This window comes from Triturus cristatus, chromosome 8 (assembly GCF_964204655.1).
Source record: "Triturus cristatus chromosome 8, aTriCri1.1, whole genome shotgun sequence".
In the NCBI taxonomy this organism is placed as follows: domain Eukaryota; kingdom Metazoa; phylum Chordata; class Amphibia; order Caudata; family Salamandridae; genus Triturus; species Triturus cristatus.
Genome location: NC_140591.1, coordinates 191,711,130 through 191,734,519, shown reverse-complemented (window position 1 = coordinate 191,734,519; position 23,390 = coordinate 191,711,130). Strand labels below are relative to the sequence as shown.

Genomic DNA, 23,390 nt, shown 5'->3' with positions numbered 1-23,390 from the left:
CTAATTGTATTTTAAGAAGGTACAAAAGAACAACCGTCCGTTTGGAAGGGAGAAAGGAAAACAAATGATGATCTTAATGCAGAGGGAGATGGGAACCTGGATTGGGGTGGGGCAACAAAAATATAACACGTCAGGGAAAACAGTCTATTTACAAGGGGAAAATGAACTAATTGTTCACGTCAAGTGTCCTTCTGGTCATCCTCTAGGACCACAATGTCCAGATCCTCAGAGTCCGATGCAGGCACACGTCTGGCGGGTGCAGGAACAGGCACCACTTGGGTTCGTGCCACACGAGGAGTACGGGGGGAAACAGTGTGGGGCAACGGACAGGGGGAGACATTGACAGTGGTATGGGAAGGGATTGGGGCGACAACAGACGACATGGCTGTGGTCAGTGAATTGATGCTGGTGGCGAGGGTGGCCATACATCGGAGCATGTCCTCTCGCATCATGCGTACCTCCATACACACTTGTAGCTGGATGCGAGCGGACATGTCTGGCTGACCCTCACACATCCACATCAAGTCTACTGGCACAGCCACAGGAGGAACAACACCGGGAGGGGCCTGGGGGGGACAGGAGGGATGGGGTGCCTGAGGTCCGGAGCCAATGATGTTGGGGAGCTGGCGGCTACGATGAGGGGGACTGGTTGCAGGGGATGCAGCTGGGTCCCCCGATGGAATGGGGAACTCTAGAGGTAGGGAGGGGATGATGGCAGGCCCAGATTGTTTGTTGGCCTGCCCCGAGGACACCTCTTCAGGGACCACAGGTGAAGAGTCCTGAGGAGAGTAGCTCTCCAACACCTCATGGTCCGAGGTGTCGTGTTCACCCCCCGCCCCCCCCCCCCCCCGATTCAATGTCTGCAGCCTCCACCCGGGATGTGGCACCAGCATCAGGGTGTCCCTTGTCAGTCCGGGTGGGCGCAATCCCCTTGCCTCGTGATGTTGTGGGTCCCTCCTCATCCTCGCTGGTGGAAAGAGGGTGTAGCCGCCGCCGCACTGGTGGCCTCGCACTCCGGACCTGGTCCTGCTGCCCTTCTGTTTCGCCAGCTGTGCCTGCTGAAATGTAAGCAAAATCCGAATGTTATGTTTGTGTCATGCAGGACGAGACACATTCATAGAGGAGCCAAGGTCAGACTTATTTTCCTCTGATCACACTCAATAGTTGTCAGTGTCTATGAGCTGACATTACGTGTATGTTCACCGTCATTTACTGGATTGAGTCTGACATGGCCATCTCACGTGGATGTGTGTGGCTTACACAACTGTATTGGCCAACCCTCAACCTGGCAATCTGGTGATCTGTGTGTCCTGCCACAGCTACAGGTTCCAAAAGCAGTCCACCAATGGAGAACATGAAGTCCATAATCTCAGATTATGGCCATTCATAGGGAGTCGCAGCTATTTAAGGTCTGGACAAGTGTCATCTGCTTTGTAGCATTGTATGGGACACGACAAGTGGCGAATGTGGGTCATACATGCACTGAGGCTCTGGCCTATTTCTGTAGCTAAATTGTGAGTCTAGCCTTTGGCTGTCCCCACACATATTCTGACAATCCAGTGGCACATATTGGCTTTGGTGACTGATATGGTAATGCAGTACACCGCTGAACACTGGGGGAATTTAGTGACCGCTACCTGTACATGTGAAACAGGCCACTGAGGCTGAGACGTCTGTCAGTGGACACCCCTTGCAAATTTAGAAGCGCTTAAGAGTGATGCAAGGATGTCAAAGTCTGTCTTGACTCCATGGCACATGATGTTTTGTCACAATTGGAACCCAAACTCTAAAAATGCAATGCAAGTCATAGCATCCAATACCCTTTGGCCTGCCATGCGCACACTGGACAGTGTCTGTACCATTGCTCATCCAATGCACACATGATTTCCTAGTGCCAATTGTAGTGGTGCGGGAGGAGCAGATTTCAGTATAAATGCACAATTATGGCTCATTTAGCCTGTTGTCATGACGAAACTCCAACTCCCAAAATGCACTCTGCCCTGTACAGTCCATATGCCACAGTGTGCCTTTTTAAGCTTGGTGACTGCTGCATGGTCATGGAATCTGTGAATAGAGGCATCGGACACACAATGGTACAGCACTGTTTCACTCACATCATACTCCCAGACACATTTAGCATATGATGCACTTACCATGTCCCTGCTCCTCCAGCTGAGCATGGAGGGTCGGCCAAGCTGATCGCAGGACCCTCCTGTACAGTGGGGATAGGCGAGGAAGATGCACATGGTGCTGGGAAGACTGGCCCACCAGCTCCTCAGCCTTGTGCCGGGCCCACCGTTTTAGGTCCTCCCAGCGCTTGCGGCATGCCCTCGCACTCCTGGTGTGGACTCCCACTGCACTGCAGCGCTCGGCGATGTTGGCCCACAGCCTGGCCCGGGCTGCATTGCTCAGCTGGTGTTTAGGGTCCCCATATAGCTGAGGAAATTTGGCCAGCACCCCCTCAGCCAAGATGTTCAACTCACTTTCAGTGAAAGGGGGTGCCTTCTCTTCGTAACCCTCAGCCATTATGGGGATAATAAGAAGGATGTGTCTGTGATAGAGGATGACTCAGAATGAACACAAAATGGCTGCCAACTATTTCCTGTGATGTATTTCCTGCCTCCCACTTCCTGTAAAACATTTCCTGAATGTAATTATGTGTTCCGGGTCATTTTTGGAGTTTACGGCCCGTAAGCGCAGTTTCCGGTTCCGGAGCGGGGGTTCCGCACACGGGCCGTACGCTCCGTAATCGGAACTTCCGCTTTTTGGCCGTAAACTCCGAAAATGACCCGGAACATATAATTCCATACAGGAAATGTTTGACAGGGAGTTGGAGGCAGGAAATACATCACAGGAAATAGTTGGCAGCCATTTTGTATTCATCCAGATCCATCCACAATCAGGAATCAAATCTACTGCCACCCTGCTGTTCTGTTGTGGATAAAAAAGAAAAGACAGTGCATGTGAGAATTATTAAAATGTGAAAAGAGGGGGAAGAGACCATTTCAAGACATATCTGCAGTTTGTTTCTGTTTCTCCTGCTTTGCATTATGGTACATGTAGTCCATATTAGGTGCTCATTTGCAGAGTTGTGTTACGGAACATTGGGTTGGAGAAGTGTGGATATATCACAGACACATGGGGGCAGATTTACGACTTCTGGCGCATCTCTGCTAATCAGCAGAGATGTGTCAGAAGAGTTGCGATGCATCTGCCCACCCGTGCGCCAACACAGATGCGCCGCATTGACAATGTGGTGCACCGTGGTGCTCGGATGTGCAGATGCGTGACGCATCCCCCGTTGGAAAGGCGGCGCATTGCTGGAGTTGCGTCGCAAGCGCAACGCAGCTCCAGCAAGGCTCGGGGGTGCCCTATCCCTATGATGCTGCGTCAATCCTTACGTCTGCTTCAAGCAGGCGCAGGGTTTTGACGCAGCATGGCCTTAAAAGTGACTGAGTGAAATATTGTAGATTTCACCCAGCACTTTTAGGAGGCGTCCCTGCGCCGGAAGGCTGCGCCAGAACGCCTACATGTGGCGCAGGCCTTTACAACGTGACGCATCTCCCAGATGCGTCATATAGTACATACCCCGCAGCATGGCGCTGGCTTTGCACCGCCGCTGCATCCCAAAAGGGACGCAACGGCGGCGTGAAAGGGGCGCAAGTCCCACATTGACCTGCCGCATGGTGTCTGATTGACCCATTGCATCACTCACGTCGTGGGTGCATCAATTGGGGGGAGTCACATCTGTTGATGGCACAGGGCCGACAATGCTATGGTTATGGCCTTTTCTGATTAAGTGACCCATCCTCATGAGGTCCCGCAAGGTCTCTCAGTACATGTATCCTCTTCCATCTGCGGCAATAGATTCTTTAGGGACATCCACTACACTGATCGCTGACATGGGCACATGTGCTGAAGCAGGCTCAACCTTTTGACTACTGTCAAGAGCTGTGATTAACATGCAGTTAGTGTGGCTTGCAAAGTTGCCTCAGGAAGGAATTTATTGACAGTCGTGTATATCCAAGTTTCATCATTGGCAACAGACAGCAATCCACATTTAGTCCATTCCACTACAGGTTGCTCATGTGAAAAACGTGGCAACGAGCTGCTCACGGACTTGCATGCCCTGACCTCGGTAATGTGCCATGGCCCGGTTTCCCAGATTCATAGCTAGCCGAGGTTCCAGCGGTATCTGTAAGCCATGCGTTAAGGCAATGTTGTGCAAGACACAACAGGCTAAAATGATCTTGCACACTACTTCTGGGGAGTACTGCAGCACCCCCCCTGTACGGTCGAGACATCTGAATCGCGACTTCAACAGACCAAAAGTGCGCTCTATGATGGCTCGAGTCCGTATGTGTGCCCTATTGTACCTACGCCGTGGTACAGTGTCTGCACGCCTGTAAGGGGTGAGGAGATGTGAGGTGAGTGCATACCCAGTGTCACCTGAGTAGAGGGGAAAGGGCAGTTGGTTACATTTCCCTCTTTGAATTGCACAGGACATGATCTATACTGTATTACATGCATTGTCAGTTGGGCCCTGTATCTAGCTTTATGATTCTTATGGTACAATGGTTAATGTTGGGGGGCATTCAGACATTTCAAAAACACATATTCCTCCTTTCTAATGCTTGGTACTTACCCAGTAGCCACATGTTGCCAAATTCTCCCGCAGCCATCCGCCAGGCAAGAGGTGACATGCGGAATATGAAGCTGTCATGGGTACTGCCGGGGAACACCGCATACACATCAATGAACCTCCCTCTGGCATCACAGACAGCTTGTACGTTGATGGAATGCCATCGGTGTCTGTTGCAGAAGATGTGTGCAATGTGGCGGGGTGGCTGAAGGGCCACATGGGTACAGTCAATTGCACCCAGCACACGTGGAAATTGTGCAATGAGAAAAATCTCGTGCTGCCCTTTGTCTCAGGGCCAGTGTCGGTGGCATATGTATGTGGTGGTGGGATCTTGCAGTGATGCATCGCAGTACCTGATGCAGGCACCGTGACTGGCTCACCTGGGATATGCCCACATGGTCACTGGAGACCCTTTGGAATGAGCCAGTGGCAAAGAAATGGAGCGCAGATAGGATCTTTAGGTATGCTGGTATTGCATGTGAGCAGCAGGTCACGGAGTCAAGTTCCTGCTCCCACTCACATACCATATCCAAGATGATTTCTGGAGGGAAACGGTACCTGGCCCTTACATCTTGACTGGACATTCCAAATAAGTTGATTCTCTGTCTGAAGATCCTCTCTGCTCTGGCTCTCCTCCTCCTCAAGTCGTTTTGCCGCATGGCAAGGGGCAGTGCAATAAACACATTCAGTGACCTGTTGAAAGGGTTTGTGTGTGTCTGCTCTGCAGTTATACAGGCTGCCGAGCTAGGATTGGCTGGAGTGTGTCAGCTGATGCATGGTGGGGGATGGTAGGGACTTGGACAGGTGTTCACCCTTGGCTCACATGATCAATGGCCACCAAATCGGACATTCCGGCCCGCAATCGGAACTTCCGGCCTGTAGCCGCACTTTCCGGCCCGTGAGCGGACTTTCCGGCCCATAGGCGGACTTCCCGCTCCGGGCGCGGAGATTCCGGCCCGGGTGTGGAATTTCTGGCCAGAGTGCGGAAATTCCGGCCCAGGTGCGGACGTAAGTTTAGTAGTCGTAAATCCATTCTGTGAATAGCAAAAGTCCTAAGTTCATTCTGTGAATAGCAAAAGTTGTAAGTTCATTCTGTGAATACCAGAATGGTACTAAGTTTAGGATTTAGTCTTAAGTTTGTTCTGTGAATTGGGCCCCAAGACTGCGCATTGTTGCATCCACCTCATGCCTCTTGAACCCAGTACCAGACCCTGGTGCCCCTTTATTTCCCTCTTGCTGATCCCTGCTTTCTCGCCTTTTTCAGTCTTCTCCTTACTGTTGTCTTTTGCATGCATCTGAGTGAAGCTCCCCAAAACTGTGTGCTGGTGGACCCCACCTGCTCAAATTAAGCAGTGCCCCCTCTGTGCTGATTCTTGCCCGCTGCATTGAGTCGTTGATGCTTCTGCTTTTACTCCTCAGGTTGACCGTGCGTTGCACCTTCAGCAGCAGGACCAGCGGTGCTTTTCTCCCACTGCAAGTGGAAGTCTTCACGCTACCACCACCTCTGCCAGTGAGTAGCCCTGGACCCCTCTTCCTGGAGATGAGGCTCGCGAAAGGTACGGGGCCTGAAGCGTGTCCTTGAATAGCCGACCAGATGGTTGATGCATCTATTACTGACCATTCTACCTATCCTGGGTTAAAATCTCACCTGGCTGAGCTCAACATCTCTGTTCAGTTGGACTCCTTGCTCTACAGAATGGTCACTGGGCTTAAATATTGAGTTAGTACTGAACTGTGAATCCAACTTCTTCTTGGAATCCTAGTATCTTCCTGCTATCAGGACTGTGCTGGCGGTGGCTGGGTTGCTGCTGGTGCTGTGGTGGGTGGTATTTGACCCCCCCTCTTAATTGGCTCGAGGCCGCTTTCATTCGAGAGTATTGTGTTGTTTTTTTCCACTTAACTTTTGCCCAGCTATTGGTGGAACGTTAACGCTTTCCAAAGGTATCTGTAGTTTTGCTATATTCGTTTAGGCAAAATACTGCATGGGTAACTTCTCCTAGTGATTCCCCAGCTTGCATTAACCAGGAGGTTTCTGATCAGATCGAGACCAGCTGTTCATGCTGCATCACCGCCATTATGCTGATCACTGCCGAAGAGGAGACCTGGTGCTGCTCTGCTTCACTGGGGCACAAGTGATCGGCCATTACTGGCAGCAGTGTATCCTTGGGGGCTGCATTACCGTGGTTATCGACATGACGGATATGACTTAAAACCCTGATTACCTGTTATCTTACTGTGAGGATGAAGGCTGCTGAAGTTTGACCTTCAGACTAGCTGTTCTCTAACCTGCTTTGGCTCCTGCAAGGCGTAAGTGATCTTCTCATCCTCTTATTTGCCATATTGGCAGCACGTAAGCCTTCTGTTGATGCTCAGAGAAGCGCCTTCTTTGGACCTAGGAACTGGCAGCTCAAGCTTCTAGCGGCAAAAGTCTCCCTAGCGCAGACCCCCTCCCTCCAGGTCATGATCTACAGTTTCCAGCCTGGGCACTTGGGTCAGTTGTTAGAGTCGGGGATCTCTGATTGGCGCAAGGATGTCCTTGTGTCAAGCAGGGACCCTCTCCTCCACGTCAGGGCAAAGGATAACCCCTTTTGGAATGACCCTTGCTCACCCTCTAGGTGCGTGGCGTGAGCAGCCAAGGCGATTCTTCAGGCGTTGTTGGTTAAGCAATTATAATCACACACACAGTAAACACATCAATCCCCCCAGAAACGGACACCAGGCTTAGGTATGTGAAAATACGCTCCTTTATATAAAAATAGTTATCTTAATATGCAGACTTATCACAAGACTAGTAACGTTGTTTGGATGCCACCAGGTTATAAAGCAGGCAAGCAGTTCTTTAAGCGGGTACTTCTTTTAGTCTTTTACCAATGTCACTTGAGGGATTCCAGTCTTGACTTACTTCAGGCCTACCGCGGCTCACGCATCTGTCGTGGGACCGCCTGCGCCGTGCACAGCTCCTCCCGGCAGCTCCGGGGCGGCGGGAGGTGAGACGGGCGTGCGGTGCGGTGAGGATAACGGGGAAATAAGGCGGTGCGGGCCCCGAGCCCGATACTGGAACTCCTTTAGTGATGTGAAGGGTCGGCACAAGTCGGTGCGACTCTCAGCTTGGGAAGTGTTCTTGGGTCCTCAATCAGCGGGTGTGGGCAAGTAGGCAGGCGCGGCCAGCGACCCTTAGCACGGCGGTGCAGGGGGGTCTCCACAGCGGGGGCGGCGTGGCCTGGGGGTGTTCCAAGGATAACGAAGCGGGGTCACAGGGCACGGTCCGTGCAGCTGGTGACCCGGCGAAGATCACGATCGTTGGAAGGATTCCGGCGGGAGGGGTGACAGCGCTTTCAGCGCGCTCCAGTGGCAGGCGGTGACCGGGGTGCAGGCAACCTAGCCCGGGGACAGAGAGCGGCTCCGGACGGAGCGGGGCTCTCACGGGGTTGAGGCAGGCAAGCTCCTGAGTGTCACGGTCCTAGGAGGGGCGATGAGGGGCGCAGTCTCTTTCCAGCGGGATGCACACACGGCTCGAATTGGAGGACGAGCAAAAGCACAGAGGACCCACTGGTCCTGGGGTTCAGTTCAGGGGGCAAGCTCAGATCAAGCCCTTGGAGAATGTTCAAGCACAAAGCAGCAAAGTCTTTTCAGCAAGTCTCTTCCTCTCCTTTCTCAGCAAGGCAAGCAGCAGGCCAGCTCCTCCAGCGTCTTCTTCTCCTTCTAGTCGGGCAGAGGTTCTTTGTGGTAAAACAGGATTCTGATTTCTTAGGAGCCAGGCTCCTACTTTTATACCATGATTCTTTTGTTCTTTAGCGCCAGGGGGCCTGGGCCTGGCTCAGTCCAGTTCTGGAGCACTTTGTTATGGTGACTCTGCTCTTTCCTTTCAGCAGCAGGGCAGAGACATCAGCCGCTCCACAGGGGGCGGCGCCGGCTTTGTGGTGGCAGAGCACAGGTCTATTCAAGAGTCAAGGTGTACTCCTCCCACCCATCCTGGTGTCACCTCTCTACCCACCACCTGGCAGCCAACCTGTGTCTGGGGATTCCCCAACCCTGCTCCTTACTGTTGCTAGGCAGAACACACACACACACAGCAGAGGCGGACTGAAATGGCCAGGTCAGTAAATACTAACTTTCTAAAAGTAGTATTTACAAACCCAGGATATTAAAATAAACTTGACTACAAGAAGTATTTTATTATTCTGAGTTCAGGCATACTAAACTTGACATTCTACCATGCTCTCTGAGTCCACTGGGGTCACAGCGTGTAGTGACTCCAGCAGCCCATTCTGGCCTATGGAGAGCAGGTAGCCTTCAATAGTGAAAAACGAAAATGGCTGTAATTCACTACTAAGACATGCCACAGACATCAGGGCATGTCCTATCTTATGCCTACAATGCACCCTGCCCTTGGGCCTACAGTAGGGGTGGCTAATATGTAGGTAAGGGAAGGTTTAGGGACTGGCAAGTGGGGGCACTTGCATAGTCAGCGCGACGGTCCCAGACCGCGCACAGGGTCTGCGGTGGCAGACCCTAGACACATTTTGCAAGGCCGCTTTCTGTGGGTGGCGCAACCAGCGCTGCAAGCCCACCAGCAGCATTGGCATTCACAATCCCTGGCACCCCTGGTGCACTTTACTGGGGACTGACAGTGAATCCAATAAACCAATCATGAGCATCAATTACAGGTACACTTTACCTAGGGAGCACTTGCACTGCGGCACGGATTAGCCTGAGCGGACAACACCAGCAAAACAATCGAGGCACACCATCAAAAAGTGGAAGGGAAACTCACGCCAAGGTGCCAGGTCTAACACGTGTCCCCTCCAGCTGAAATGTGGGGAGAACTACCCTTGCCCAGGGGGTTCCTCGTCACTAAGGCGCAAATACCTGGACAGACCATCAGCGTTGGCGTGATCTGTACCAGGACGGTGTTCCACCGTAAAGTCCATACCCTGTAGGGAGATGGACCACCTCAACAGCTTCGGGTTCTCACCCCTCATTTGCATCAACCATCTGAGGGGCCTGTGGTCTGTCTGAACCCGGAAGTGAGACCCAAACAAGTAGGGTCTTAGCTTCTTCAGCGCCCAGACCACAGCAAATGCTTCTCGCTCAATTGCACTCCACCTACTTTCCCGTGGAAGTAGCCTCCTACTGATGAAGGCTACGGGTTGGTCCCAGCCCTCCTCAGTCATCTGTGAGAGAACAGCCCCTACACCATGCTCTGAAGCGTCTGTCTGCACTAGGAATTCCTTGGAGAAGTCAGGGGCTAAAAGCACGGGCGCCGTGCACATGGCAGTCTTCAGGGTGTCGAAAGCTTTCTGACAGGTGTCAGTCCAGATCACGTTCCTGGGCTGCTTCTTGGAAGTCAGCTCTGTCAAGGGGGCAACGATCGTTCCATAGCCCTTGACAAACCTCCTGTAGTACCCAGTGAGCCCCAGGAAGGCCCTCACTGCGGTCTGCGTCTTGGGGGGTTCCCAAGCCAGGATGGTCTCAATTTTGGGTTGCAAGGGTGCCACCTTGCCACTCCCCACTTGGTGTCCCAAGTACACCACGGAACCCTGCCCGATCTGGCACTTGCTTGCCTTGATCGTGAGGCCTGCTCGGCGCAGAGCCATCAACACTTCCCAGAGGTGGCGCAGGTGTTCGGGCCAGGTGGCACTGAACACTGCGATGTCATCCAGGTAGGCGGCACTGAACGCATCCAGCCCAACCAGTACCTGGTTGACCAACCTCTGAAAGGTGGCAGGGGCATTCTTCATTCCAAATGGCATGACTCGGAACTGGAAGTGCCCATCTGGTGTAGAGAATGCTGACCTCTCTTTGGCCCCATCGGTCAAGGCGATCTGCCAGTAACCAGACGTTAAATCAAACGTGCTGAGGAACCGGGCAGCCCCCAGCCGATCAATGAGCTCATCAGCTCTGGGGATGGGGTGCGCGTCAGTCTTCGTTACTGAATTGAGTCCTCTGTAGTCCACACAGAACCGGAGTTCAGGTGTGGCTCCCGGCGCAGCAGCTTTGGGGACCAAGACCACGGGGCTGGACCAAGGACTGCTGGAGGACTCAACCACCCCTAGCGCAAGCATTTTGGAGACCTCCTCCTTAATGCAAGCTCTGACCCTGTCAGTTACCCTGTAAGCCTTGTGCTTCACAGGTAAGCTGTCTCCTGTGTCCACATCATGGACGCACCAATCTGTGACACCAGGGAGAACCTATCGGGAAACTGCCCCAGCAAGTGGCGGCAATCTTCCTGTTGTTCGGGCGTCAGAGTGGGTGAGAGGTGAACTCCATCCACTGACCCATCTTTCTCAGAGGCTACTAAGAGGTCAGGAAGAGGCTCGGTCTCCTCTTCCATTCCATCATCAGTGGCCAGCAGCATGCCCACTTCGGTCCTCTCTAAGTGGGGCTTAAGGCGGTTAACATGTAGGACCCTCAAAGGGTTCCTGGGAGACTGCATGTCCACCAAGTAGGTGATAGGACTTTTGCGCTCCACAACCTCAAATGGACCTGTCCACTTATCCTGAAGTGCACAAGGCTCCACTGGGGCCAAGACCCACACCTTTTGTCCAGGTTGAAGCTCTACCAGAGTGGCATTCCGGTCGTACCACCGCTTCATCTCCTCCTGGCTGGCTTCCAGATTTGCCTCAGCAAGTTGCCTGAAACGCCTAGTCTGGTTTCGGAAGGCCAGCATGTAACTGTATACATTCTGGGGAGGTTTCCTGGGAGATTGCTCCCAGCCTTCCTTTACCAAACTCAGAGGTCCTCTTACCGGGTGACCATACAGAAGCTCAAAGGGGCTGAACCCTAGAGACTTCTGTGGTACCTCTCGGTAAGCGAAGAGCAGGCATGGCAAGAGGACATCCCACTTACGCCTCATTGGACCGTCTAGGCCCATGATCATGCCTTTGAGGGTTCGGTTGAATCTCTCAACCAACCCATTTCCTTGGGGGTGGTAAGGAGTGGTGAACTTGTAAGTTACCCCACACTCCTTCCACAGGGATTTCATATATGTGGATATGAAATTGGTCCCCCTGTCGCTCACCACTTCTAGAGGGAATCCCACTTGGGAGAAAATTCCCATCAGTGCTCGTCCCACCACGGGGGCCGTCACTGTCCTCAGAGGGATGGCTTCAGGGTACCGGGTGGCATGGTCCACCAAGACCAGGATGAACCTGTTGCCCAGGGCTGTCTTGGGGTCCAGAGGCCCCACAATATCAATACCCACTCGCTGGAATGGCGTACCGACCACGGGGAAGGGCTGCAGAGGAGCCTTGTGCTTCCCTCCGCTCTTAGCACTTGCCTGGCAAGTCTGACAGGTTCTGCAGTAGGAATCTGAATTCTTGTGCATTTGGGGCCAGTAAAAGTGGGTGACAAGCCTGTCATAGGTCTTGTCCATCCCCAAATGTCCTGCTAAAGGCACATCATGAGCCAGCCCCAGTAGGAAGGTTCTGAACTTCTGGGGTACCACCAGCACACAGGCTGACCCAGGTTCAGCAGCCTTAGGCTCTGAATACAGGAGGTCACTCTCCCAGTACACATAGTGTGTTTTGGCCTGAACACCATTGGCCTGGTCTGCAGCCTGCTGCCGCATACCCACGAGAGAAGGGCATTCTTTCTGCTCCCTGCAGAATTCCTCCCTGGAGGGACCTCCTTCTTGCTGCCAATGGGTCAGCTCAGGCAGGTCTCCCAGTTCGGCAATCTGTTCCCCGGTAGGCTCCAGAGCATCCCCCTCAGGGTCTACTTCCTCCTGGGCCGTGGGAACTTCGGGGGCCGGTTTCCCGTGCCTCCTGCGCCTTCTCCCTAAGGCCGGTTCCTGGACCTCTCCCTCAGGCTCCAGGACCCTCTCAACACCCCTATTGGCTGCCATGGACCGGGTGGTCACGCACGCCCAGTCGGGTAGACCCAACATCCTCAGATGCGTGGTCTTCTCCACCTTTTCCCAAGGGGAGCTCTCCAGGTCGTTCCCTAGCAGACAGTCTACAGGCATGTCAGTTCTCACAGCGACTTGTAGAGTACCAGAGACCTCCCCCCACTCAAAGGGAACTTGAGCCATTGGACAACGACTCTCTATGTTGTCAGCATTGACAACCCTACAGTAGGCATGGGGTACAATCTGCTCTTGAGACACCAGGTGTTGCCTCACCGAGGTCACGCTGGCTCCTGTATCTCTAAGAGCCTCAACCTTCTTTCCATTGATGGTCACTACTTGCCCATATTTCTTAGTGTTAGAGGGCAAGTAGGTTTCAGGGACCATCTCACTGTCTCCTAGCGAGACTAGGGTCATCTGCCCAGGACCCCCACCCTCCTGGACTGCTACCTCCTCCCCAAAATTAATATTAGCTACTTGCCGGGGTGGAGCACCAGTGGGTGCTGTCTTACCAAACAGGCGACACTTAGGATCAGAGGCAATGTGACCCGGGTCACCACACCTATAACAATTGAAGGGCCCCTTTGGAACAGGCCTACCTGTCGGGGCCCGTTCTGCTGCGGGGGTGGGGGAGGCTGAGAACCCTTCTGCTGGTTCCCTTGGGGATTACTTTGGGGGCCTTTTTGGAACCCTTTGTTTACCCCTGTCCCCCCCACTCTACTGCTGGGGGACCCTGCCCACCTTTGGCGGAGTCTCCCACTTGACCCTTGTGGACCCTGGTGCTGAGCCAGCGGTCCGCCTCCTCAGCAAGCTTCCTCGGGTTGGACAGCTTGCTATCAATCAGGTGTTGGCGTAGCTCAGGAAAACATTGACTGGACAAGTGCTCCCATGCAATTAAATCAAGCAACCCTTGATAATCACTCACCTTGCTACCCTTCACCCAACCATCCAGTGCTCTGCAGAAAAAAGTTACATACTCCACATACGTACTCTCAGGGATCTTCTTAGTCTCCCTGAACCTCTGTCTATATAGCTCAGGAGTTAACCCATACCTGGTCATTAAAGCTTCCTTCATATGGGGGTATGAGGCTTGGAGATCTAAGGGTAAATCTAACAGTGTGTCACGCCCTTCAGCAAGGAACCTTCCCCACAACCCCGCTCCCCAGTCTTTCTCAGGGACCCGGTGTGAAGACATGGCCACCTCATAGGCTCTAAACCACTGCCCTATGTCATCCTTTCTAAAATACTCCTTTACTACATCTTTGGGGATGTACACCTTGGACTCTACCTGCACCGGTGGAGTGCTGCCACCAGAAGGAGCGGTGTCCAAACTTTTCGCCTTCAGCTCCAACTCCTTCAATCTTATATCATGATCCATTTGGCGTTGTTGTGCCTCCAGGGCCAACTTCTGCTTTTCCATTTCCATTTGTCCTGCCAACTTTGCCATCTCCATTGCATGCGCCCTGTCTGCTGCCCTGTCTGCCAGCTCCTCTGGCGACCGGACTCTGCTGGGCTCCCCAAGGTTGTCGGGTGGAACGATGTCCCCCGCATTCTGTGGGTCTCTTGACTCCTTCCAGGCTCTCAACGCCTTGGTGTACTGGACCTTCTTCTTGAATCCAGCATGGGGAACTCTGAATTTTACACTGTAGCCTTTCAATTGCTCCGCTGTGTAACCTTCCAGTCTCTCCCAATCCACCTCATCCATTCCAGAAATCACAGAGAGTGCTCTTCCAGCAGGGAGTGAGCCAGGCATGGTTGCAGTAATGGTCGATGTCTCAACAGTTCAAAAATGAAAACCTGTGGCTGCGTTACTTGGTCTGCTCTCACTATCTGGTGATTAATAATTCACTGTATGCAAATTACAAATACAAATCCGAAATCCCAGCCGCTGCCAACAATGTTAGAGTCGGGGATCTCTGATTTGGCGCAAGGATGTCCTTGTGTCAAGCAGGGACCCTCTCCTCCACGTCAGGGCAAAGGATAACCCCTTTTGGAATGACCCTTGCTCACCCTCTAGGTGCGTGGCGTGAGCAGCCAAGGCGATTCTTCAGGCGTTGTTGGTTAAGCAATTATAATCACACACACAGTAAACACATCAATCCCCCCAGAAACGGACACCAGGCTTAGGTATGTGAAAATACACTCCTTTATATAAAAATAGTTATCTTAATATGCAGACTTATCACAAGACTAGTAATGTTGTTTGGATGCCACCAGGTTATAAAGCAGGCAAGCAGTTCTTTAAGCGGGTACTTCTTTTAGTCTTTTACCAATGTCACTTGAGGGATTCCAGTCTTGACTTACTTCAGGCCTACCGCGGCTCACGCATCTGTCGTGGGCGCGCCTGCGCCGTGCACAGCTCCTCCCGGCAGCTCCGGGGCGGCGGGAGGTGAGACGGGCGTGCGGTGCGGTGAGGATAACGGGGAAATAAGGCGGTGCGGGCCCCGAGCCCGATACTGGAACTCCTTTAGTGATGTGGAGGGTCGGCACAGGTCGGTGCGACTCAGCTTGGGAAGTGTTCTTGGGTCCTCAATCAGCGGGTGTGGGCAAGTAGGCAGGCGCGGCCAGCGACCCTTAGCACGGCGGTGCAGGGGGGTCTCCACAGCGGGGGCGGCGCGGCCTGGGGGTGTTCCAAGGATAACGAAGCGGGGTCACAGGGCACGGTCCGTGCAGCTGGTGACCCGGCGAAGATCACGATCGTTGGAAGGATTCCGGCGGGAGGGGTGACAGCGCTTTCAGCGCGCTCCAGTTGCAGGCGGTGACAGGGGTGCAGGCAACCTAGCCCGGGGACAGAGAGCGGCTCCGGACGGAGCGGGGCTCTCACGGGGTTGAGGCAGGCAAGCTCCTGAGTGTCACGGTCCTAGGAGGGGCAATGAGGGGCGCAGTCTCTTTCCAGCGGGATGCACACACGGCTCGAATTGGAGGACGAGCAAAAGCACAGAGAACCCACTGGTCCTGGGGTTCAGTTCAGGGGGCAAGCTCAGATCAAGCCCTTGGAGAATGTTCAAGCACAAAGCAGCAAAGTCTTTTCAGCAAGTCTCTTCCTCTCCTTTCTCAGCAAGGCAAGCAGCAGGCCAGCTCCTCCAGCGTCTTCTTCTTCTTCTAGTCGGGCAGAGGTTCTTTGTGGTAAAACAGGATTCTGATTTCTTAGGAGCCAGGCTCCTACTTTTATACCATGATTCTTTTGTTCTTTAGAGCCAGGGGGCCATTGGGTGTACCTAGCAATGTTTTGATGCCCAGTCAAAGTTACATTATTTGCCAGGGCATTTTCGTTTTGGGTGTCTCTGGTGTAGTAGTGAGTTGGTCATGAGAGTAGAATTCAATAGACGTCCAGCCTGGATGTAGCAGATTGAATATTGCCAAACCGCCCGTCTGCTGGTTTGAGATGCTACTACTACATGCAGGGCCTAACTTTTTTTTTTGGGGGGGGGGGGAGAAATCCTCACTGGATAGAACATAGAACTGGCTAAACTATCCTGGAGATTGGTACTAACCTCCAGTGTGTTCTTTCTACACAGATCAAATGTACAGTTCCTACTACACAACCAGCGAGTATCCAGTGCTGAAGGTCCTTCGGGAGCCTGTATTTGTGGAGGTTCGGCTTCTGCAGCGCATAGACCCCAACTTGGTCCTGGTTCTGAATGAGTGCTGGGCCACCCCTTCCAGTAATGCCATGCAGCAACCGCAGTGGCCCATCTTGGTGGCAGGGTGAGTGTGGTATTAAGTTTGGTTAGGCGAATGGATTTTGCCTATCTGGTTTGTCCCATGTTTTTTTTACTTCTATTTTCTATTTCTGATCCAGATGTCCCTATGCTGGAGATAATTACAGGACCCAGGTCTTCAACAGTGCTGCTTTTTCTATGCTACAATTACCATCACACTACCAGCGCTTTGCCGTCAGCACATTCACCTTTGTTGGTAACAATCTGCAGAATTTGGGGGGCCAGGTGAGTCCTCGCATGCTAAAATATCACTTTTTTAACTCGTTTGGCAGACTTCTGGCCTAAATTTGTGGGTTCTGCTGACCCTTTCTTCCCCACAGAATGAATTGTCTGCCTTGGGTATAGATGCTGATGGAGTATTCAGGTCCTTCTCCCACCTTCTCTTGCAGGTTTTCTTCCACTGCAGTGCCTCTGTGTGTGTCCCTTCTGCGCAGAGATCCTGCTCTCCTTACTGCCCATCAAGGACAAGTAAGACTTGGTCCTTAGCGTGTACTGTATTGAGCCCTGTCGGAGATGGGAGCTGGTGGTTGTTGGGTTTATTGGCTCATGGCTTCTCTTTGATGCACACTGTTAGTTCAAGCTAGATGCAATGGGACTATCTACTTGGAGACCACACTTTTGATTTCTGAGCTACCTTTGCTTGTTTCTTTCTTTGCAGAGCGAATGGTGAAGGATTTGGACACCAAGGATGTAAATATTGTGACTGAGGGCCCGGTCTACTTTGACATCAAAGTAGGAGAGATGGCAGGTATGTGGGAAGAGTAATTGGGGAGGACAAACCAAGTGGCACTGATATCGATGGTTGAATTTAATAGTGCTTTAGACGCTGTAGAATGGCTACTGATTAAGGACTAGTGTTGAAGGGATGTTTTTCACTGTGCGGTGGGTTGTGCTGCATATTATCAATTTTAGTCCCTAGGACCAGGATGTAAGTGCTACAACTTGTAGCCATCAGTTATTGCCAATAATGGTAGTGTCTGGACTTGTTGGTTTGTTTACTAAATGGGAGTGAACTCGCTGAATTATTATTTATATATATATATATATATATATACACACTTTTTTTGGGGGGGTAGGGGGGGTGGATGCAAGAAATGGATGTAAGCTGCTTAGCGCCAAGAAGTGGTGTAGGCCAGAACTGTCTATGGCATCCGTTACCTGACTCCAATCATCCCATGCACATTGTAATTGAGAAGTGAAATAGCAATGTTCTAGTTTGCCTAGTATAACATCAATTCTGTATTCTTCCTCCTCAGGCTCTCGAAGCACCTCCGAAGAACCCTTGGTACCAGGATGGGCCAGAGCAGCTGTATTTGCCATCGGGTTCCTGGTGTTTCTTGCTGCAGCCAGTCTTGCTTTGGTTCAATTTGTTAGGTTCTGGAAGCACCGCAGTATTCGTAAATGCAAAATGGCAGTGTTGACGACCTAAAATAAAATGTTTAATACCAGTCCCAACAAAGTATCACGATTGTGTTCTAAAGGCTTGTTCTAGGGTCTTTCTTGACTGTGTTGAATTGGTGATCTGAAGCTGGTTGCCAGACCACCTTGCAGAGGGCCATGGAGCAAGCTGAGCTTATGGGTCCAACTGTGGTGGCTGAGGCCTTATACTCCTGATGGCCCCAGGCCCAACAGTCTATGGATCCAGCTCAACGAGGCCAAGTACTCATTTTGCACTTTGCTCTCTATTTGTGGTCGAGCAGTCAAAGCTCCTACGAAGGCAGGAGGAGGAAACCTGCCAGTGAACATGACTCAAAGGGTACAAGCAATGAATCAATGTCAAGTAAATACTTTCTTTTATAATCCTGTTTTATTTCTAACTCTACACTTGGAAAGAAACTGAGATACAACACCACACCCCCATAAGGCCAGGGCTCTAGTAATCGGGTGAATCCCAATTGCACCCTCCATCTAACGTGTTCCGGGTTATTCCCCATTCACTGGTGACCACATCAGAAAATGCAAACTAAGCTGTACTCTAGATTTTGGTTCTCACTATCTCTTTAGGAAAAGTGTCCGATGCTGTAGTACTGTTATTAATCAGTTCATTTGTAGAGCGCACTACTCACCCATGAGGGTCTCAAGGTGCTGGGGGAGGGCGGAGGTGCGGTTACTGCTCAAACAGCCAGGTCTTGGAGTCTCCTGAAGGCCAGCAGGCCCTGGGTCTGTTGCAGGCGGATGGGGAGGGTGTTCCAGGTTTTTGCAGTGAGGTGGGAGAATGATCTACCGGTGGTCGCTCGTCTGATGCAGGGGACGGTGGCGAGGGTGAGGTGAGCGAAGCTGGCGGTTCGGGTGTAGAAGGTGAGTCGTTCATTGAGGTACGCTGGTCCGGTGTTGTGGAGTGCTGTGTGGGTGAGGAGCTTGAAGGTGATCCTCTTGACAGGGAGCCAGTGTAGGTCTCAGGTGGACTATGATGTGGTTGTGGCGGGGGATGTCGAGGATGAGGCATGCAGAGGCATTCTGCATGTGTTGTAGTCGTTTCTGGAGTTTAGCTGAGGTTCCTGTGTTGCCGTAGTCTAGCCTGCTGCTGAGGAGGGCCTGGGTGACTGACCTTCTGGTTCCGGTGGGGATCCATCTGTAGATCTTGCAGAGCATGCAGTGGGTGTTGCAGCAGGAGGAGAAGACCGCATTGTCAATGACCCAGCAAGTAAACGCAGTGTCCAGGATGTCGGAGTTGGAGCTGGGGTTGGAGAGTTCCTTCACGATGTTGAAGAGCTCTTTGCTGATGTGTGCATTGTTGATACGCTCTTTGAAGAAGGTCCTTTTGGTGGTATGGATGAGTTGGTAGTGTCTGTGGATGGCACTCTTGTAGGCTGTGTTGCTGTCCAGTGTCAGTTTGTGGTGCCACTTCTCGAGCCTACGGCAGGCCTGCCTGGAGGTCGGCGGTGACCCAGATGGCTTTTCTGTCGGTGCGTCCGTTCGAGGGTTTCTTGGTCGCGGCGAGAGTGTTGGTGCAGTCGTTGATCCATTGCCTGAGGTTGCGGGTGGTGGAGTCGGTAATGTCCGTTGGTGGGTTCCAGCGAGGGTGGTGACTAGCTGCTCTTTGATAACTTTGCTCCAGCTGTGGCGGGGGGCCCGTGTGTGTGGGGTGGTGTGTGGTAGGTCTCTCGCAGGTGAAGTGGACGCAGCAATAGTCAGTCCAGTGGAGTTCGGTGGTGTTGCTGAAGGTGACATGGTTGCTGGCAGAGCAAATTGGGTTGAGCGTGTGTCTGGCGGTGTGGGTGGGAATCGTGACGAGTTGTTGTCCGAGGTTGGCGAGCAGGGTGGTGGAGTTGCTGTTGGTGTTCTTGAGGTGGAAGTTCAGGTCTCCGAGGAGGATTTAGTCTGTGGCTGCAAGGACGTGCGTGCTGACTTACTCGGCGATGGAGTCGCTGAACTGTGGCTGGGGGCTGGGCTGGGCGGTCTGTAGATGAGGGTTCCTATGAGGATGTTGTCGGTGCTGGTCGAGATTCTGAGGGTGTTTCTGTGGACGATGGCGATTCCTCCTCCTGTACCATTGGTGCGGTCCCTGCGGGTGATCTTGTAGCTGTTAGGATGGCTATGGTGCTGTCGGGTGCCGAGGAGGGGTTCATCCAGGTCTGTCGAAGGCAACGTCTGGGGCGGAGGGGTAGAGTAGGTCCCAGAGTTCAATGGCGTGTTTGCGGGCGGAGCGGGTGTTGAGTAGAATGCATCGGAGGTTGTTGCGTCCTACCCTAGTGGATGTGGTGGTGGTTTGGAGGCTGGTGTAGCTGCAGTTCCGGCAGGAGAAGGGTTCTTGGGTGTGCTTCGGGGTGGCCCGGATGCAGGTGTGCAATTTCCCAGTGTTGAGTGCGTGGAGGGTGCTGGCATTGTAGTGGTGTCGGGTGTTCGTGGGGGCCCGGAGGTCTGGTGTTTGGGCGTGGTCCAGGCACGGGCAGGCTTGCCTTTGGTGGGCCAGCGGCACGTGTCTGCTATGCAGCGGCCACCATAAGAAGGGGAGGTGGGAGGGAGGAGCAGCTGGGAGGCGGGATGAATGGGGGTAGCAGGGCCGCAGGGGATGCAGCGACAGGAAGGGGAGAGCAGGACCGGCGGGAACACAAAATAAAAGGGCACAACTGGAATACAGAATATAAGGGCACAAAGTACAATACAAAAAAATGCTACACAGAGGAATAAACAGCTGACAGAAGTAAACAGACAGATGGCAAAAGGGGCAGAGCGAGCAGGCAGATGCTCACCCCTGGGCCACCAGGGATGAGGTGCAGGTGGCAGCCTGCAGGTGGAGGAGGGCGTCTAACTCGCAGCGATCAGCAGTAGGGACACGGGCACACAGGTGGTGCTGTGCAGCGTTGGGAGCGACCTGCCTGGAACAGGGACAAGTGTACCAGTGAAACCCACCCACTCCCGGACCCAACTTCATGTCTTACCCACTCTCATAGCACGAGACTTCAGTGATGCAGCAGTTATCTTCAATGCGCACTCGTGAGTCCTGGTTAGTGCAGATAAGACTGGCTTTACCCAGGGACTCTAGCTCTCATGTTGAAGCGGCTCCCTCCTTGCAGTACGTTGACTTTGTCCTCCCACTGATGTCTCATTTCCCTCCTGTTCCTTTTCTGCATGACTGCTTCCCCACGCCTGCCATCTCAGCATTGCAGTATTGCCCAAGTCCTCATGCACACCTTCCATGAAATACATGCTAGGAAAGAACTGCTTTAAATATCGAATAGAGACCGTATTTCTCTTCCCAAAAGTGACTGATAATACATAATTGAGGTACCTTGTTTAAGAACATGAAGATGTTGCACTCATAGCCTTGTTGATTTACCATTGTAACCCAGCATTGGCATTTTTATTTAGTACACAAACTAATCAATCATGTTAGTGACATCACTATCTAGGATCCCGCCATCTGAGAATAAAAGCACTAGTCAAGTTTTTGACACTGCGTTGTTCTCTTCTCCCTGGTATGGGTAGTGTGTGTTCCACATAGGGGTATATATGGACTCCAGCTAAAAGGGTCTCCCCTTATCTGAGATCCAACGTGCCCTTTAAGCTCCTGAAAACCCCTCTGCCAAAGATTGGGTCTACAAGGGGCTAAGGCCAGACACTGCCACCGGTCCGCTTCAACTTATGGCTCATGGCCCACCGGAGAAGCAGTAAAGATGCAGGCCGTAGCAGCTCCTTTGCTGGCCAACACCGAGGGTCCCCGGAGCCAGAAGGGCAGCAAGATGCCACCGGTCTTTCTTAACTCTTACAGGAGTAGCCATGTTAGATCTCTAGCGGCCTCGGCTGTGGCCAACCGCCTGCACTATGGAGGATCACCGGGCCTCCAACTGAGTGCTGTGGAAGCCCAGCACTGCATCGCCATGTCTGGATATCAACGTGTAATGGTGCTTGCATTCAGCGATCTGCTGGTTCTCACAGCAGAGCCTACTAAGGCATGACCATTTTGGTCTGCATCCCCCTAACCAACATTTTAAAGCTATAATTAGTGAGTTTGTAATATTAAAAGGTTGTGCACTATTCTCATTACTGCATTCTGATCGCAGAACACACGTATAATAAGAAAATGACATCACTCCTTGTTACAAGCAAGTAGTGGCATTCAGGGGCTTGCCTCTGTGCAGTCCGTTTTAATGGCTTCCTTCGGTCCTCTACTACCTCACCCGCTGGCCAGCCTGAACGAACATGGGTGGGACACTGGTCACTAGCCTCCTGGCTTCCTTCGGTCCTCTACCTCACATGTTGGACAGCCTGAAACGAACATGGGTGGGACACTGGTCACTAGCCTCCTGGCTTCCTTCGGTCCTCTACTACCTCACCCGCTGGCCAGCCTGAAAGGAACATGGGTGGGACACTGGTCACTAGCCTCCTGGCTTCCTTCCGTCCTCTACTACCTCACCCGCTGGCCAGCCTGAAAGGAACATGGGTGGGACACTGGTCACTAGCCTCCTGGCTTCCTTCCGTCCTCTACCTCACCTGCTGGACAGCCTGAAAGGAACATGGGTGGGACACTGGTCACTAGCCTCCTGGCTTCCTTCCGTCCTCTACCTCACCTGCTGGACAGCCTGAAACGAACATGGGTGGGACACTGGTCACTAGCCTCCTGGCTTCCTTCGGTCCTCTACTACCTCACCCGCTGGCCAGCCTGAAAGGAACATGGGTGGGACACTGGTCACTAGCCTCCTGGCTTCCTTCGGTCCTCTACTACCTCACCCGCTGGCCAGCCTGAAACGAACATGGGTGGGACACTGGTCACTAGCCTCCTGGCTTCCTTCGGTCCTCTACTACCTCACCCGCTGGCCAGCCTGAAAGGAACATGGGTGGGACACTGGTCACTAGCCTCCTGGCTTCCTTCCGTCCTCTACCTCACCTGCTGGACAGCCTGAAAGGAACATGGGTGGGACACTGGTCACTAGCCTCCTGGCTTCCTTCCGTCCTCTACCTCACCTGCTGGACAGCCTGAAACGAACATGGGTGGGACACTGGTCACTAGCCTCCTGGCTTCCTTCCGTCCTCTACCTCACCTGCTGGACAGCCTGAAACGAACATGGGTGGGACACTGGTCAATGGCCTCCTGGCTTCCTTCGGTCCTCTACTACCTCACCCGCTGGACAGCCTGAAATTAACATGGGTGGGACACTGGTCAATGGCCTCCTGGATGCAGCAGACCATGCACCACTCATGTCAGCTGTACTTTTGCAACAGAGCACATGACGTTACATGCACCTTACAGCAGGTACTGTTAGAGGGAAGCAAATAAAATGGCAGGTGTTCTGCTTACCTGCCACAGCCTCAGCATCGTGGCAACAAGGCAGGCTCTGTTCACCCGTCGTTACTTTCTGGTGCCATACACCCTCTTCAAAGTAGTCCAGAAAATACAAGAGTCCCCATCACCTAAAGTGTCTTTAACTTTGTAAGATTTGGCATTCTGTTGGCAAAGCGTATCAGTGGGATCATAAACGAGCCAGCTCCTCAAACTGAGACTGCAGAAAACGAAAATATCAACCTAGTGGTTCTCAAAATAGCCAAACGAGGAAAGGAATGCCCCCCCCCCCCCCCCCCCCCGAGCGGCACGGTTATGTACATCTTTGAGTATAGAACCTAGATGCACTCCATATTGAGAGAAAAATGCTAAAATAATTGTGTGGAAAGGACATTTTATTAGAAATCGGAGCGGACGCGCTAAACTTCCAAACCGTTTTGAAACAGCAAAGTAGTCTTC

General features: G+C 52.6%; 1 protein-coding gene across 1 annotated transcript in view; it reads left to right on the top strand.

Moving 5' to 3' along the window:
* The window catches only part of LOC146801816 (zona pellucida sperm-binding protein 4-like), a 30,022-nt gene extending 12,333 nt beyond the window's left edge, over nt 1–17,689 (top strand). Inside the window, exons 7-12 of the mRNA XM_085624042.1 lie at nt 6,062–6,198; nt 16,007–16,196; nt 16,291–16,435; nt 16,600–16,678; nt 16,869–16,958; nt 17,467–17,689. Of these exons, the coding sequence (XP_085480168.1) occupies nt 6,062–6,198; nt 16,007–16,196; nt 16,291–16,435; nt 16,600–16,678; nt 16,869–16,958; nt 17,467–17,639 (814 nt within the window). The 3' untranslated portion in view covers nt 17,640–17,689. The remainder of the gene's footprint in view (nt 1–6,061; nt 6,199–16,006; nt 16,197–16,290; nt 16,436–16,599; nt 16,679–16,868; nt 16,959–17,466) is intronic.
* Nucleotides 17,690–23,390: the final 5,701 nt, after the last annotated feature.